We start from the raw sequence: 19,977 nt of genomic DNA on the forward strand, positions 1-19,977 counted from the left end.
GCACTGGTACAGAATTAGTTTGCAACAACAACTGTAGATACAGTGTAGACTGATACTGTTAGATTTTTATTTTAGTTTTGACTTTTTCCCATACAAATCCTATGCAATGTTAGAACCCTACCTCACTTGAACCCCAAGACATAGCCGTTTGTAATGCCTGATCAGAAAGTCTGCAATAAGAAGTAATGCATTTGCAGTTTTGAGTTTGTAGTACTCATGCATCTCAATTCCTCATAACTTGAAGTACTGAGTTAGCTAACTCATACACTTTGATAGCAGTTAACATAAAATATTTAGTTAATTCACTTTTTTATTTTGAGTTCTTCCAAATCAAATGAATTGTTTACTTCACTGTAAACCCTAATAAGAAAATTCAGAAAATGCCAACTTGCTAATTTGCAAACATTAGTTAACAATAGCATGGAATAACACTTACTGAATGGGTACAGCAACTTAAAACATGTAACTTACCTGCTCTCATACCAAGCCACATGTGTTACTTAAATTAGCATAACAAAAAATGAATCACTACTAAATCTCCCTTACCATTAATCTTGTGCAAAAAACAAAAAACAAACAAAAAAAACAATATTATATAACACTTAACAGTTCATTTTAGCATTTTTGCTGAGTCCCATGGGCAAAGCATGCTGGGAAATAGAAATCCCAGCCCAGTTTCAGTTAAACTTAAATTAAAATAAATGAGTTCATAAAACTCAAAACAATAAAACAGTTCAGTTTACTTGAAATTTGTATTGCTGTGAACTCAAAAGAAAAAAAAAAATGTTCTAAATACTCATAGTAGTTCATTTAACTGAACTAATTTGTTCAATTTAACAAACAAATTTTGTCCTACTCAAAACAATTAAGTATTTTGAGCATTAGGGTTTACAGTGTAACTAATTGGTTAAATTAAAATTTTTATCAAATTAAAAACAGAAATTTTCATTTGTTTTATTAAACTGATGTTATATATATATATAATATAGACATTAATTGACAATTTGATGGTTAAGACAACATATATCAAGATGCAATGGTGTTGTAGGGTTTCTAATAAGGCAAGAAATAGAATACCCAAAAGAAGTTCTGTCAGTCAGTTAAATCACTTTGGGATGACTAAATTAGCTTTTAGCAGATGCACACTTCTAAACATAACATTCAGATGACTCAGTGTGCACTCACAACTGTTTCGTTTGTGTAACAAGAAATGCTCCACCATCTAGACTGACTAAATACAGGTTATAATAAAGAGTTGATGTCTTATTGACAGTATCCAGATATTTTTATGTAATACAAACATTATAAATTGATTAAGGTATTAAACATTGTTATCTTTGACCAGAACTTTAACAGTGCTAAAATGGCCAAACACACATTCTGTGTTTTTTAAAAATCTAACTATGGTTGTATAGTATGTGGCCTACCCAGTAAGCACACACATACTGTACATCTCCAAGATGCCTGTTAAAAAGCGCATCATCTCAAAAGCCTCTGTTACACACAAACATCTGATAAACATCTTCAAAATGCAATTTTACTTGCATTCTATGCAATGTACACATCACAGTATTCCTCGTTTAATTAATTCCCGCTCCAATACGCAAAAAAAAAAAAAAAAAAGTTACATTGGTACAGAGATGGTCTAGCGGCTTTGGTTATAAGTGTGTTGAAACTCGTGATTATGGTAAGGGGTGTGACATTTCCGAAACATGCATAAAACACTTGACCAATCACAACAAACTAGTCCAGCCAACCAATGAGAGCACATTGCACTTTTCGGTAGGAGGGGCATCACTGAGACCTGGACTAAACAGAGAGTTACAGACAGACTGGGAAGAGAGTACCAATACCAATACCTATATTTGACATTCCTTGATTTTAATAGATTCTCATTTTAATGAACTGATATTGATTCTTAAATCCCAAGAATCTTTTTCAGTTAATGAGTGAACGAAACTTTACTAAACATTATTTGTAGCGTGCCTTTCATACAATAAATCGCAATAAGCTTTGTGCTTTGTAATATTTGATATGAAACAAAGTCTCAGCTTTCAAATTCAGTCAATTTAATTAAGAAATTCCAATAATAAATACTGTTTAGGCATGCTTTAATGTGGCGTGATAGATCACTGTAGATGCCTCAGTTCAAGCGAAGCAGCAGCATGGAGCAACTAGTTATTTCACAAAATAAACATGATTGAACATTAGAAGATTGGCTGTAGCCAATTTAATACATTAACATGGCATATTAGACTGGCTACAGCAATCTAATACGCCATATTAAAGGGCACCAAAACGACATTTATTTTATGAATTTCGGCATTAAATTGACAGTTTGAAAGCCCTGAGTTTTCTTCATATCAAAAGTAACAAGCAAAGCTTACTGAGATTATTGAATGGCAGAGGTGCTACAAATAATGTTTATTTCAAATAAAGAAACACTCCACTTTTTTTTGAAAATGGGTTCATTTTCCAACTCCCCTGGAGTTAAACAGTTGAGTTTCACCGTTTTCGAATCCATTCAGCCGATCTCCGGGTCTGGTTTCACTTTTAGCATAGCTTAGCATAGTTCATTGAATCTGATTAGACCGTTAGCATCTCGCTCAAAAATGACCAAAGGGTTTCGATAGTTTTCCTTTTTAAAACTTGACTCTTCTGCAGTTACATCATGTACTAAGACCGACGTAAAATGAAAAGTTGCGATTTTCTAGGCCGATATGGCTAGAAACTATATTCTCATTCTGGCGTAATAATCAAGGAACCTTGCTGCCGTACCATGGGTGCAGCAGGCGCAATGATAATTGGAAAATGAGCCTATTTTCAAAAAAAGTGGAGTCTTCCTTTAAGTTTTGTTCACATTAGAGTTGTCAAAAGTACCAAATTTGGTAACTATCTATACTGAAATTTTAAAAATGTGACGCTTTGAGCGCTGTTGAGCGGATTCGTAAACACCTCTGACTGGCCATTGGGTTGACATGCTCATCGGATATGTCTGTGATTGACTACAATGATCAACGCATGGCAGCGTTTTAAAGCACATGGAAGTGTTTGAATTTGAAAGCATTTTAAAAGCGGGAGCGTTTGAAAGCAGGCATCTATCAGCAGACTGGTCTGTGATAGACGCCTGCTTTCAAGCGCTCCCGTGTGTATCTGTGTTTAAGCGCTCAGTGAAGAGCTTCACTGATGACTATTTTATGACTACAGTGTTGATCATTGAAGCCAATCACAGACATATCCGATGAGTTGTGAACACAATGGCCAATCAGAGGTGTTTACGAATCCGCTCAACAGTGCTCAAAGCATCACGTTTTTTAAAATTTCAGTACCGACTAGGTACCGAAGTCAGTACTTTTGAAAACTCTAGTTCTCATAAAACTGAAAATTTATTTAGACTCACCAAAATGGTTTCGTATGGAAATTAATTTTCATTTGAATATTTATGGTTGCCAAAATTTGGGTGCATCACTAAAGAACAATACATCTTCCAGATGAAAACGCACACATCAAATAGATGTTTTTTCCAATGTAGATGTGCCATCCTGGGTGAGCTCTCTAGTAAACACTAGAAAAGCAACTATGATAGTGCACAATAAATCAGTCATAGTAGTGATGGATTGCCTTCGGGGGTGATGGGGGGGGGACAGGTGTGAATGAGCAGAGAAGTTACAGTAGGAGGTGGGGTTTACCCAATCAATTTAAAAACAAACAGTCAATATCTATTTTTATCTGCACAGTGTCCTGCATTCCTTTCATTTCTTTGTTTGCCAGCACTCTGATTAACAAAATCATTTTGCAGAGATGTTGACACATCAGAAAAACGCAGAGAAAGCAAACAGATTGTCCATCTCCATAGCAACATCATTGTCCCGCGCATGGAACCCATCATCTAAATGTGAAGTTGTAAAGTTATTGATTATTGACTGAATGCGATTCTGTTACCAGTGTGTGCTATAGGGTTGTATATCTAATAATTAATGGTCGACCTATATTGATTTTTTGATGGCTGATGCCAATATATTATAAAGCAATATACTGTAATATAATATAGTGGTCAGATGGCAGATAAAATATCTATGTATCTGGCATCAAGATGTTAGCAGCAGATCCTTTAAGTCCTGTAAGTTTCGAGGTGGGGCCTCCATGGATCGGACTTGTTTGTTCAGCACATCCCACAGATGCTCGACTGGATTGAGATCTGGGGAATTTGGAGGCCAAGTCAACACCTCAAACTCGTTGTTGTGCTTCTCAAAACATTCCTGAACCATTTTTACTTTGTGGCAGGATGCATTATCCTGCTGAAAGAGGCCACAGCCACCCGGGAATACTGTTTCCATGAAAGGGTATACATGGTCTGCAACAATGCCTAGGTAGGATGGCAGGACCCAAGGTTTCCCAGCAGAACATTGCCCGAAGCATCACACTGCCTCCGCCGGCTTGCCTTCTTCCCATAGTGCATCCTGGTGCCATGTGTTCCCAGGTAAGCGACACACATGCACCTGGCCATCCACGTGATGTAAAAGAAAACATGATTCATCAGACCAGGCCACCTTCTTCCATTGCTCCGTGGTCCAGTTCTGATGTTCACATGCCCACTGGCGCTTTCGGCGGTGGACAGGGGTCACCATGGGCGCCCTGACTGGTCTGCGGCTATGCAGCCCCATGCACAACAAACTGCGATGCTCTGTGTATTCTGACACCTTTCTATCAGAACCAGCATTAACTTCTTGAGCAATTTAAGCTATGGTAGCTCCTCTGTTGGATCAGACCACACAGGCCAGCTTTCGCTCCCCACGTGCATCAATGAGCCCTGGCCACCCATGACCCTGTCGCCGGTACGCCACTGTTCCTACTTTGGACCACTTTTGATAGAGACTGACCAATGCAGACCGGGAACCTCCCACAAGAGCTGCAGTTTTGGAGATGCTCTGATATATATATATTACACACACACACACACACACCCACACTCACATATACATACATTTATACATACATATACACAGGAAATTTCCATCAAGAGGTGAATCCATTTTTGGTCAAGATCCTGTATTGACAATGCAAGAGTCAAGGACTCTTTAAAGTCTACTCCAGCACATCCCAAAGACTTTCAATGAATTTAAGGTCTGGAGTCAGAGGTGCCAATTCATGTGTGAAAATGATTCTTCAAGCTCCCTCCCACCCATTCTTTCACAATTTGAGCCTGATGAATCTTGACTTTGTCATCCTGGAATATGTGATGTGAATTCCTACAAAGACCAAATGTCCCCATGATGTAATATAAACCTGAGTTCACCTACATCGTGGGGACCAGCCACCGGTCCCCACAATGTAAATTAATTAATAAAAATACTAAATGATGTTTTTGTGAGAAAATAAAAGTGTGCACAGTTTCCTGTGATGGTTAGGTTTAGGGTTAGGGGTAGGGTAGGGGGATAGTAAGTACGGTTTGTACAGTATAAAATGCATTGCGGCCTATGGAAAGACCCCACAATTCACAAAAACAAACGTGTGTGTGTGTGTGTGTGTATTTATTAATTTTATAAAATTAATACATTTAATGAAAAAAAGCACAGTGAAAATGGCATCAATATTACATAGTGGCCAACTGGAATTAAAATCAAGGGTTTAAAGTTTGTCAATCTGCATTAATTTCTCATGTACTGAATAATATGCACAGAATACACACGTTCATGCAGTTTACAAATGCACACTTCACAAGATCTACCAGCTGGATTCATAAAGTCTGCAAGGTCTGTGAAATCAAATGTTTATTAGATATTCAAAGACTTGTTCAAATTATATAAATAAGTATATGCTAAATGCTGACAGTAGATGAGAAAGTATTATACTGTTTGACTTTCTATTACTAATAATTTAAAAGCAAACATTATAATACTTTTTCACATACCGTTTGCCTTGTAATAATGTTTTAGACAGAGCTGTTAAACAGAGAAGAAAATAGAGCACTGTATGTGCTCAGGTACTGCCGTTCTCAGCAATGTCAAAATAAAAGTCCCATTTTTGACAAATCGGCCAAACAAAAACAAACAAACAAAAAAAAAGTATAGACTGATAATGATATTTAAAAAAAAATGCCAATTATCTGTCAACCACTAATAATAATTATACATAATATTATATATATATATATATATATATATATATATATATATATATATATATATATATATATATATATATATATATATATATATATATCAAAAAAAAAATACGCAAAAAGAATACGCAAATAAATATAGAGATGTGCTTTAAATCAGACCACCATCCACAGAAGCAGTGACGTATGCTTTTCGTTTAACCTGAGTCTCTGGAGAAGACCATCCCAGAACTGAGCTCCTAGCAACAGAGAGACTGGAACAAGAGGAGAGAGGGTAAAAATAGCATCTCAACATGATCACACACACACGGTCACTACACCCGACACAACTTGCTCCTCTATCTCTCCCACTTGGTCGCATTCACACTCATTGACGATTACCCATAATGCCAAAAAATTGAGGATTACACGATGGTGTGAAATCCGTATGTGTGGTTACAATACATCTGAAAAACATGAGATAATCCTCATGTGACACAACCACATGATTCAGCAGACAGAGACAGACATTCGCACACACACCTGACCCAACAACTAATGAAAGGGCATCTGTAATGTGACATAATACATGAGCATGTGGCATGTTCAACATACTCACATTCATATGAACTGATGCATCTAGAAGGCTTCATTATAGAAATATTCAATGCTCGTAGACCACATACACACTGCTAGGTTTTGGGATTGAAAACAGCATTTAAATGCATGAGTGAAAAGTTATCATCATTCTGTGTTTATACAGACCAGTCACTCACAAAATAATGTCAGATATAGCGATAACTACAATAATTTCTTGGCGTCTCATGTCTGTAAGAAGTATGAATGCTAAAGTCATGCGTTTACTTTATTTTCCGTGTTCACAGTGGTGTCCGCACAGCTTTTAAAGTATACTCAACCGCAGTGTGGATTGACTAGTTTGACACTTGTATAGTAGTGAAGTATGTATTTTTGGATGCAGCCAATTAGTATGTAGGATAATTATGAAGGTGGTGTTGCCCTTGCTGAGAAAAAAAAAAAAAAAAAGTGTAATATGTAAGATTATGTAATATCTTACAATATGTAAGATTTCTGTCCGCTAGAGGTTGCTAGAGGCCTATTCAAGACAAAGGCGTAGCTTGATGACGGCAAGTCTGCGGAATCTGTGGAATAACAACAATTAGTTTTCTGTCTATAAACGTAACCAAACAGTTGTTCCCTTGTCTATTAAAACATGTAATATATTAAAGCGTCTTTGGTGTTTCCATGGTTTTTACAAAATAAAAACCGAAGGTAACGTGGGTATGACGCAATTGACCCTTCATCTGGAGTTTTGACTGACAAGTGATCTAACCAATCAGAACGCTGAATCCGCCATTTTGTCCAACAAAGCAGTCAGGAGTTAGAAGATTAACCTCAGTGGACTTAAACTTGAAAATGGTGAGTATTGACATCTTTCCGCGTTTGAAACAACATTCCTTCTCATGTTCATTCACGTTTATTTGATGCTATGAATGAACTACTAGGAAGAGATGATCGTTTCACGAGCCGCTTGAGCTGAGGCGCTACAGCAATCTGTCACGACACATTAAAAAGCCACAAACGGTTTTTATTGTTTGAATTTCTTGAAAAGAGACACAATTTGAAAGCTGGGACTTTGTTTAACCCTCAGGGGTCTGATGATTTTTGGGACCCTGGAGAAGTTTTGACATGCCCTGACATTTGTGCTTTTTTCAGTTGTTCATAAACATATTAATGGAAAAAGCGTCATTACACTGTATTCAGCACAAACTAGGCTACAATAATATGTGAGGAACATGTATGTACATGTTTGTGTCACTGAAATAAAGCCAAAATATATATATTAAATCTTTGTTCACAAGACCTCTGGGTATTTGAGGTTGTAGACTAGAGTTTTTGCTTCAAAATGAGATAAAAATTATGCTGCCTGCTTGTTCATATAAAACAATAGAGAGATTTAAATTTTCTAAAACATCTTTGGTCAAGAAACACAGTATGCGTGGAGGCGTGAATCATCATGAATAATGGGTGATTCTCACCTGAGAAGAGAAAAGAATCACATAATAATGACCTGAAATGACTTGCATATTAATGAGGCCTTTCAGTCAGGTAGGCTGTGAAAAAAGCCTCTGTGATCATGATTCAAATCTCATCATGGTGTAAATCAAACATACAGAAAAAACAGCAATACTGTGAAATATTATTACAATTTAAAATAATGGTATTCTATTATATTCTTTAAAATATAATGTATTTCTGTGATGCAAAGTGTCTGAACAATTATGTTACCTCTATGGCATTTCATATAGGCTTTTAGCTTAAAAGCATGCACATTTGGAGAAATATTGATGGATTCTCATGTTTATGTCAATTTTCTATACAGAAGAGTATTTATTCATTATTTATTGTCGTCACTGTGAACGCTGGATACTGTGTTTACAATTCATACTTGCAGCCGGAGGGCGCTCTGTGCACTTTTAGTCCACAAATGCCAATGCTAAAGAAGAATAGGCAATCCAGGAAATAACTGAACTAACAGAGGCCAGAGATCACTAACTATGGCTATTCAAAACACTTTTCAAGACAATAAATACACGATTGAGACGATGAATGCATGCATTGACTCAGAATTTGCGTCTGAATAGCGTTCCCTCCGTGGGCGTGGCCGCATTAGCGGATAATGAGCCGAATCATGGATTTCTGACATGGCTCTCTTTTCATACAGATTGCATAAACACAGAAGGTTTGTTTTCGATTTGTCTTACACGACTTAACCTGACATTTCAACGTTTTTTTAGACATAAGTCTAATTTTTTTGTGATTAGTATTCACTAAGTTACAGGTCATTTTCTGAGAACTATCAGATTGGACTTCCTTCAGAGGGAGACGAGAGATCATGCATCATGTTAGTTTTCTTTATTTTACAAAAAGCACAACATTTTGTTTTTACTCTGGGTGTACACAAATAAAAGAAGATATTCCACAGATTAAAATGGTGTATAACTCTTAATTGTATGTGCAACATTAACGGAGTATTTTGAGTCTCTTTTACACTGGTAAGAAAAAAAAACGCGGTGGTATCGCGGGCGATACCCTCAGACCTCAGAGTGTTAATACCATAAGTAACCTGCTCTGTTTTGTCTCTCGACATGTTGTCAGTGTCCTCTTTGCTCCGCAATGTATTTTTCCCTCTGTATGGCATGACAGCACCACGACTTGTCGGACAAACCAACAGTAACTAAGGGGGGTGGGTCTCTGTGAAGGGTCAATTGACAGACGACTCCTCACACGTCCCAGAGCCTTGGTTAAAATTGTAATTTTCTCATGATTAACAAATAGTTGGAAACATTTGGGATATTATAAGTACTCAAGTGAACAAAATATATAACACTGGCCCAGTGGTTTTTGGATATTTTCTGAAAAAATCTTACATATTGCACCTTTAACTATTAACAGACCAATAATAATGGTAAATGATCGGTTAGAAGATTTAAAGAAATATTTGCATTCAGAGATTGTAACAAGATTCTTGCACTGCACCAGAAAATTTCAATCCAAACCAAACATCATTATTGATACAAAAGGTTTACTAAATGTCATGTTCAGGTAACTGGAAAGATTCTGTTGTGAAGGAATGTGATTTTTAACAACTAGTCAACATGAAATCAAAATTTACCATATTCAATACGTTCTGAAACCTGATCTTATTGAAAGTTTAATTTGTGAATGTTTAATTCGTGTCAGTGTGTGGCCAAGTCCATGTGAGGCACATTGAGTTAAACAGTGTGAAAAAGGTTAACCTGGGATAAAAACCCAGCGTGAAGACTTTAGCCTCATCTAAACCAGGGTTTAGAAGAGGCTAATCCCAAACAGGTGAACTACACCTCTAATGACTAAAAGTCATTAACCTAATCTTCACCTGATGTGACATCTCAATCTCATTCAGTTGTAATGTTTCAATGAAACCCACTCTGATCTCATACTGAGCCATGTGAAAACTCATTTCCTGACCACGTCATTCACTCTGGATGACAAGTATTATGTTCATGAAGTTAAGTTTATGAGGTGATTCAGACATACTCATTCTTTCACTGCATTTTTTCATGCCATTACCAAATGTAGTCTTGCACACATGACTATCAAACCTATAAAGATCTGTAAACAATAGTTTACCAAAAATGAAAATTCTGTCATCATTACCTACCCTCATGTCGTTCCACACTCGTATGAGGTATTCTGAAGTACTAGCAACTATGATGAATGGAGACTGAAGCTTTCAAAAAGAATTCAAAGACAGTGTTAGTATAAGCAAATATGACTCATGTGCTATATTTCAAGTCACCCGTGGTCATATGATAACTTTGTGTGAAGAATGTATGCAAGTCTAGTGATTATTAACTGAAAATTTTGATCCCTGATGTACAGTAGCTCTCCTTAGTTCATGAGAGAAGAAGCAATGTCCAATTGGGAACATTCTTTTGAGTCTCCAATAAATCAGTTGATCATTCAGATCATTTTTTGAACCAATTTGCGCAGGAATTGCAGTGATTCACTGGCTGGTGCAGTGGTTAACCACTCACTGCGCTATTTTATGACTTTGATAAAACTGGAATATAACATAAGAGGGTAAATAATTACACAATTTTATATTTTTGGTGCACTATTCTTAACTTTAAATCCAGTGTTCTTTAGATGTCTTAAGGGTTAGCAATTTAAGCAAATAGTTATATAATAATAACAACAATGGAAATTAAACGTCAAGTTCAACTGACAAAATATTTTTTTACTGATTTATCACCCAACCAAGTAACCTCACAATAGATAAACTAGTCAAAAATATAATTTTTCAATATGTATCGATACTGAAATATCTGAAGTTGTTCCAGTATTGGATTCCCGCAGTATTGATACACAGATATTGGCTAATTATTTGACCAATCGTGGCAATACACGCATGTATTTAAACTGACTTTAAAGGGAATGGGAGATGACACTGTGATTGGTTTATTGCATGTTACGCACAAAACACACCTATGACTCATTAAGAGACTAGGTACAAGTCTTTTGGACTTAGCCGAAACCATTTTTTCCATCGTTAAACTAGCAAAAGTGGATTCGAACACGCTCTAAATGCACCATGCGCTTCAGAATATGTACTTAGATTGTTTAAATGGGGCCCTTTATCTCAGAATTACTAAAATAAACTTCCAATTGCGAGTTATTAAGTTTTAACTGTGAGATACAGACTATCAATTCTAAGAAAAAAAGTCACTTTTGCTAGGAAAAAGTCAGAATTGTGGGATATACATTTGCTGTTGTTACACTTGATTTTATATCTCACAGTTCCCCTCGCAGTTGTGGGTTTAGGCCTATATCCCACAATTCTGACTTTTTTCTCCAAATTATATTAATATAGAATAAGATAATATTAAAAAATATCTACAGGGCAGTTTTTTTTCTCAAAAATGGTATCAAATATTATTTTTTTCAAGGTAACGTATCAAAGTTAGAAATTCCAATATCGTGACAACACTAACATAAAATACATTTCTTCAAGCCTGTGCCAATGACTTAAAAATAAATAATTAGACTGGTCCCAATTAAAATACAAAACCATTTGAGCAATATGACCTTTATAAAAGAGGAATGGGATTACTTGTGTGTGTTTTAGAGAGAAAAAGAGAGAGATGGGGGAGGGGGAGGGTACTTTACAAAGCATTTGTAAATCGGTTCACGGCCAAATGGAGATTATAGAATTAACCAGCTTTCACTTTAGAAGTTGCAACTTCTTTTCCTCTGTACACTCACTCTTCCCTCACTCCACTCATCCTCTTGAAGATAAACAGAGATTCATTTTTATCAAACACATTGATCACAGCTGCAATTTCATACAGACAAAGAGGTCAGATTCAATTTCTTCGTAAATCATGATGATTTTGAATGTCCAAAACCCCAGTAACACAGGTTTCTGGTACAGCCCTCTGGCTATTCATAAACTCATAAAACAGAGTCACACTATAATCCACCCCTCATTCTAGTCAGACCACATGGCTGTCTGTGTGAGAGCTTGAAGATTACAGAATCAATTAAATGAACTTCCTCATCTGTATGACATTTACATCTCAGCTGACTGCAAACTGAGAGAGAGATTTGTATAAAAGGGAAAAGTTCAACCATATGACACCTCAGAAATGGTGTTTTGAAAAATGTCCAAGCTGCTCTTTTCCATACAATGAAATGAATGTGATTTATGATATGTGAATATGAATGTGAGTATGATAACCAATGTGTATATGTGTGTGTGTATGTATCACAAATCATATATATATATATATATATATGATTTGTGATACATACACACACACATATACACATTGGTTATCATACTTCTTGCGAATACAAGCATGAATGAGATCTGTACCTTACATCAAGGTATTGCATGACTTCTAAATACTTGGGACATAGTATGGACTACATTTAAGATACTTTTATGGAGTGTTTGTGTCCTTTTTGAAGCTTGACAACCCCAGTCCTTTTGCTTTCATTATGCAGAAAAGTGCAGGTTAGACATTCTGCTAAACGTCTTCATTTTGTGTGAGCTATCCCTTTAAATGTTACATGATGCTCTGGGCTTTGACCTCACAGTTTAAAGGAGAAAACAAGGAAAAAAAGAAAGGGAGAGAGAGCAGAACAGACCATCACATGACAGACGCTCATGTGAAAATCTGCTGCCTGCTGTTTCCCAGAGTCTCCCTTCACCAGCAAACCCTTCACCCATCACACTGTTACTACTGACCAGCTCTCACATATGCTTGCCAAAAATGCCTGAAATCCCACAAAATCTGTTTGTTGGAAAAAATAACTACATTGCACTTGTTTACAGTTATTCCAAGCATTCCAATGCCAGGTTATCCAGGATTCTCTGGGGCACAGAACAGTGCACAGAACACCCATTCTGATGAATTACCACAGCCAAGACAGGAACTCATCCAAATGTAATGATGCAAGATTAAATTCAGTCAATTTAAATGGAGATGCGATGTACACATGGACAATAAAATCCCATGATATGAGATCACTGCCTATTTCCAACAGGCCACTGAGCAGAGCATCTTCCTTATAAGCATAATTGTTGCATGATTCAATCCTTAGCAGTTCACACTGATTCATGCTTATAGTAGTATCTAATTAATAAATCTAATCTGTATCCTCAATGGCAACATACAAAGTATTTGCTGAACTGAATCCAAAACCAGGTGCTATGAAAGAATTAGCATTATTTGAATCAGTTCGACTCAGAATTGTAATAATGGTCAGAAAATGTAACATTCATAGGCATATTCCAATATAAGGGGGGGGGGGGGGAGATTTCTAACCAATTCAGATAGTTTCTCCAAAAACCCAATCACTTACTGAGTAGGAAGTAACACCGTGAATCTTGAAATTACATGCATTCAAAACAAGCAAAAGGATATTAATTCCAATACTTACTTTAACAAACATAAAATCCAACTCCTGGTTCATGTTTTCATGCATAAACTGCTCTATTTCATACTGAAGACTAAAAGAATGATGTCTGCCCTATTTCTGCCAGAGCTGAGAAACAGGTTATGGATCGCTCAATGCAGCTGATTGGATCCCTGATCCCAGACGGATATATATTGAGGGACTCTGGGAGACGGTTTTTCTGAGTGGCTGATACTCTAGTCAGCAGAGAGAGTTGTTTGTTTGTATCCTCAGCTGTTCTTAGAACAGCCAAACCCTCTAGTGTCACATGAGCAAGAACAGAAGCTTTTTTTAACAAAAAAATGCATAATTCTGCAAAGCACGTACAACAACTGCTGCTTGCAGGAGTGATGGTGAGTGGACAGAATCAACAAGAGAGAGACGTTTCAAAATTGTATGCGAACAGACGCCACATGCTGTAGCAGTGAGCAGTTGCTGCAGTAGTACAGGGGCCTTGTTTAACGCTCATTCCATTTAGTCCTATACAAAGCTTATTTACCTCCTAGTAATGCAATGCACATGTTGGCAATCAGTGGTTTGCCATTTAAGAACGGAGTCATTCACATATCTGTTTATCACACTAATGGTCGGAAACATTGTTACAACATAGAATGCCCAAGATAATAAAAAAGATTAGCATCCATGTTAGTTTTATTGGTTTAAAAATGTCAAGATATACTCATGGCAAAGTTTTTTTCTTCTTTGCTTAGGGGTAAAAAGAAGTTCAAAAATCATGACCAGCAGTGTACGGTTAGCGAACATCCCCATGCTGCTGATAGCGATGTTTAGATGAATATGTACATATGTGCTGGGCGCTTTCCTTTCAATAACAAAAACACACAGCACGACAGTGGTGAGAAAAAAGAGGTTCTGATCATAGTGACGTGGATTTGTTTGCACCAGCTCTGGAATTTGTATCTACAGTGCAAGTAAATCAGTCGCATATGCGACCACGAGAGGTTGCATATGCCTTTTATCAGCTAATGGCTAGCAAATTGTACGTTTTCAGTCACCTGTAGCCTAATTGAGTAAAGGGCAAAAAATAACCACAGTGTCAACATGCAGGGCTTGTTGACAACTGTCACTGTCCCGATTGGAACTTCATGAAAGTTTATCATTTGCCCATGTTTTCGAAGTCTTGCCAATTTAAACATTTAAGCTCAAAAAGACGCAAAAGATAACTCACTTGCGATGTGTGAAATGTTTTGTGTGCACCCAGAAAGCCACGTCTGACAGCACGTGAATACTGAATTAAAGGATTAGTCCACTTTTAAATAAACTTTTCCTGATAATTTACTCACCCCCATGTCATCCAAAATGTTCATGTCTTTCTTTCTTTCGTCAGTCAAAAAGAAATTAAGGTTTTTGATGAAAACATTCCAGGATTTTTCTCCATATAGTGGACTTCAATGGCCTCCAGACGGTTAAAGGTCAAAATTACAGTTTCAGTGCAGCATCAAAGGGCTTTAAACAATACCAGACGAGGAATAAGGGTCTTATCTAGCAAAACAATCGGTCATTTTTGAAAAACTTATAAACACGAAATATCGCCTTAAACGTACTTCCCGATTCCGCATTTTTCAAAACGCTTACGCTGTATGTCCTATGTGTTCCCTATTCTACTTACGGAACGAACGCGGTGCCAGTTTAGTTTTTCTCCGTAAGTTGAATAGGGAAGGCGTAGGACATACAGCGCAAGCGTTTTGAAGTACGTTCAAGGCGATATTTGGTGTTTATAAAGCATAAACGGTTGCATTTTTTTCGAAAATGACCGATCATTTCGCTAGATAAGACCCTTATTCCTCGTCTGGTATCGTTTAAAGCCCTTTAGAGCTGCACTGAAACTGTAATTTTGACCTTCAACTGTCTGGAGTTTCTTATTCAGGTTTACAGTGTTAACTGAATAACTTTTGTAACTTCAAGGATTAATCTATATTTAATTTATACAGTGAAGACTATGCAGTGCTATTTTACATTTTACTTTATTCAATTTCTGTAGCTAATCTACATGAAAAACCTGAAAAACACTGTTTATTTAATTGCCATCTTTTCTATTGTGTTTATTTGTGCTATCAGTTCATTCTTCCTTTACACCATTTTCATCTAAGTTTGAATTAGTGTGTTAAAATGTCAGAGTACAAAACAATATTTTAATACAATGTATTTTTCTTACACCTTGAATGTGTCCACATCCTAATTATTATTTTCAACACATATATTTCATATATATTTTTCAAGTTAAAAAAATAACATTAATTATTCAATCACAAATATCAATTTGTTTTTGGCAGGTTGTTTCATATGACATTGATTTTACAACCTGAGCTAACCTTGCCTTGTCGTAAAAAGGTGAAAATATCTACAATATCTAAACACAGCATGGTCTTCAGGAGTCCTCTCTGTAATATAATTTCCTGTTTCTGAATGTTGGCCGCACCTTGTGATTTGTGAAAAGCATACGTTTTACAAATATTTTAACAAAAATATTAAACGTTTGCAAGTCTGTCAACTCTTGCACTGTACCTGGTTTTGTGTAGCACCTGCCGCTCTGCAGATGCTATTGAAAAATCCCACCATTATAAACGTACAGCTGAGGTTTATTTTTAACAAGATCCTTGATCAGTTCAACTTGATCTTATTAGTTTGAAAGGCACATTTCAGTGTCCAGTGTGTACAAACTGGATCTGACAGCAAACCTGCAACTGTCTGAGTGTATCATAAATTGATAAAACAACATTCTAAATCAACCTCATGGAAATAAATGAAATAATAAAAAGGAAAATACCACCACATTATATAAATATCCTTCTTTCTACGCAAAGATCCAAGGAGTCTGTTAATACACAGTCTTGGGTTTGTGAAAAAGTGAGATTTCACTCTCTCTGTCTGGTGATTTTGCAAAAAGATGGTTCCGTAAGATCTGCAAGCAGCAGCCTCCGGCAGAATTCCATACTAGCAAAATGAACCAGCCATTCCCTGCATCAATGCGAGTTTTATCCAGAGAACATGAGCACACACAAATACCTCTGTGTTCTCAGTGTTGCCTACAAACCCGAGGAAATTGTGAATATGACTTCCTGGATTTGGTGACCTTTGAGAGAGGGTAGGAAAATCTCATGCTGACTGCCGTCTGCCAAATAAAACATTCAGACATGACATCATAGCAGTTAAGATAATTATAATAATGCTTTGATTGTCAACTGATTGTCATAACAATAGAGAGACACTACAAGACTACAATGCATTAAAGGAATACATCCTTCAAAAATGAAAATTATGTCAATTTACTCATTCTCATGTCGTTCCAAACTCATACTGTCTTTCTTTCTTCTGCAGAACATGTAAGAAGATATTTTGAAGAATGTTTCAGCTGTTTTTGTCCACATAATCCAAATGAAGTTAGAAAATTTTAAATTCAAAAAAGGACATACAACTTAATCCATACAACTCAACTGGTAGTATTCCAATGTCATGATGTTTGGTCGTGTGATGTGTTTGGTCAGTGCGGTTTGAATAAAGGTTTACGTTTTTTGATTGTAGCACTTCAGAAGATTCATTTCATGCTTTGTCTTTTTGAAGCTTGAAAGATTTAGATCCCATTGACTTTCATAATATGGGCAAAAACAGCTGAAACATTCTTCAAACTATGTTTTTTCTCTTATGTTCCACAGAAAAAGGAAAGTCATGTAGTTTTACAACGACATGAGGGTGACTTTATGACCGAATTCTGTTTTTTTTTTTTTTTCATCCAGTACTTTAATAGGCTGTAGTCAATTCAAATGTTGGATGCTTTGTAGTGAAAAAAAAAAAAAAAAAAAAAAAAAAAAAATAAGTTATGACAAAAACACATGGTTGAATCAAACAAAGTGGTTGACCAAAATGGGTTTTTCAGTAGCTTTATATCTGGAGCAGGGTAGCCAATGTCTTACATAATTTCAATACATACCTAAAACAAATGTAGGATTTAATTATTAAATGAGATGCGCAACTTGCCAAGAAATAAACAAGCAATGCTGTATATCAGTAGACCACTAAACACATTCATGCTACCTATTTTAAAATGCACAAGTCTATTAAAAATGACCCTTGTCAAGCTACAAACCCTTGTTGTACATGCATAAGGCTTGAATCTATAAATGTGCTGTGCCCTAGCAGTTTTTAAAAGGATCCATCAGTGCATTTACAATAAGACAGCTGCATCATGGGGGATGGGTGGGCCTCCCCCCCCCCTTCTCTCCCTCTCTTTTCAGTAAGAAAAAAGCCATTCGTCATCTGAGACATCATTATGACTACATATGTGATGATGTCATGTTTCGACTGCTACGCAACAATATTCCAATGAATTTTTTTCTCAAGGAGACACGCCTTGATATGTGCAGACCGGCCTACAGGCCTCAGCAGGAGATTGAAAACAACTACAATGCATGGATGCAGCTGTTAGAGATGCTCTCATCAGCACCAGAAATTGTTGCATCATCCCAGACAGGCAACGATGCTCGCATCAGCACTGCCTGCATCCCACTGGCTCTCTGCGGTCAGCCATCAACTACAACTGTGACCCATATCAATACATAACAGGCCTTTCAAAACCTCAGCGTGCCTGCCTAATACTAGGAATCTCTGCTGTTTCCAAGAATGCAGAAGGTGTTTTCCTTTATCACCCATCCACCTAATACAATTTACAACATCTTTGCATGCTTCATTCTAAATAAAATAACTATCAATTCATGGGTTTCATGTACATTTAATTGTATTCATATTAAATTCCTTGTTTTATGCTGCATTAATGTTGCGATCCCAAATAATTAAGGTGGTTAATTTAAAGGGCAAATCGCGTAGTAATCTTTGCAGACAAAGGAAAAACTCAAAAACACAAGATATGACTGTAATATTTCACATATCTTAGTATAAACATTATACAATAGGTTGTTCATCGGACATAAGGCATGCATGATGAATTACTTCATTTATATGATCAGAGGACAATAATGACAACATATGCCCTATGTATCTAACAACGCGTGAGCAACGAGCATCAACAACACCACCACCACTTTCGGACATATGTAGGCATTGGCATTGCGTTAACACATTTGCATTTACAGTCTCTTTGACATCAGCATTTGATGTCAACACGATTAGATGCTGAGTGTGTGTTTACCTTTGTATATAATTCAGACGCAGCCATGATGATGGTCGCACAATGTTCCTGCAATCACAGTCAGCTGAGCATCCGATCAGCAGCGAACATTCAAATCTCTCCTCTAGATCTCCCTCAGTGAAAAAAGCCTTTAGAAGGTTGTCATGAATGCAGAGGCTTCGGCTGATTCCTCATGAATCTGCCCGTGTTTTGGCGTGTCTCTGTTCGTTCTGGGTGCGATCTATGCAGGGAATGAGTCAATGAAAACGCGGTTGCCATGACCGAGAGAACTAATGACGCAAGAGTGCGCTCTGGTGGACAACACTGGTCCATCACAAACTGGCATCCCACCAGTTTGCTATTATTCTGTTTTGTTTTTATTTATTTACTTACTTTTTAATGAAGACACATAATGAAAATGATTGATTGTAGTGCATGCATATAATTGTATAAAAATAAAATATATAAAAATTATATTTGCAAGAACAAATATATTTATATAATTATAATTTTCACAATTCTTTTGATTTTTTTTTTTGTTTGTTTGTTTTTCTCCAGAATTCTTCAGCTGAACAGTTGGTATTGGTACAAATCTATCCCTTACAACCTCGTTACTCCTGTCAAAAATTAAATATCTGCGCTACCTTGATTAAGACTCCTTTAAGAATTCCTTTATAATGTCTACACTTTGCTTTAATCAGATGAACAAATCAGCGCTGAACAAAAACTCTGGCGTTTTGAGCGGTGAGTGGATCTCAACGCTGCAAAAACATGTTATCCGCTTGTTAAGTCATGACGTAAGGCCGTTTCTGAGTCCATGCAAGCCTCAACTCATTTCACTTGCAAATGGCATTGACGGCCGTTTATGAGCGCTATTTTTTTCATATTAAACATCAAACATTAATTTAATAAACATTAATAAAAAGTTAAACATTTTAAATATACTTACAGTCTACACAACATTCTCCGTGCTCATAGCATCACAGACATTATTTTAACAATTTATATTTATAGATGAATCACTGTCTGGCCATCTGGAATTTTGGTATGGAGATAAAGGTTATGATTATTATATATATATATATATATATATATATATATATATATATATATATATATATATATATATATATATTGTAGTATGACAACAATTGTGTGTGTGTGTGTGTGTGTTTATTAGCACCGTTTGTTGTTTTTCTTGTGGTATGATGAG

The 19,977-nt window shown here is 36.4% G+C and overlaps 1 protein-coding gene across 1 annotated transcript in view; it reads right to left on the bottom strand.

Moving 5' to 3' along the window:
- Positions 1–18,973, bottom strand: part of myo5aa (myosin VAa) — a 104,993-nt gene extending 86,020 nt beyond the window's left edge. The window contains exon 1 of the mRNA XM_067389827.1: positions 18,786–18,973. Coding sequence (XP_067245928.1) covers positions 18,786–18,812 — 27 coding nt within the window. The 5' untranslated portion in view covers positions 18,813–18,973. The remainder of the gene's footprint in view (positions 1–18,785) is intronic.
- Positions 18,974–19,977: the final 1,004 nt, after the last annotated feature.

Source organism: Chanodichthys erythropterus, chromosome 7 (genome assembly GCF_024489055.1).
Source record: "Chanodichthys erythropterus isolate Z2021 chromosome 7, ASM2448905v1, whole genome shotgun sequence".
Taxonomy (NCBI): domain Eukaryota; kingdom Metazoa; phylum Chordata; class Actinopteri; order Cypriniformes; family Xenocyprididae; genus Chanodichthys; species Chanodichthys erythropterus.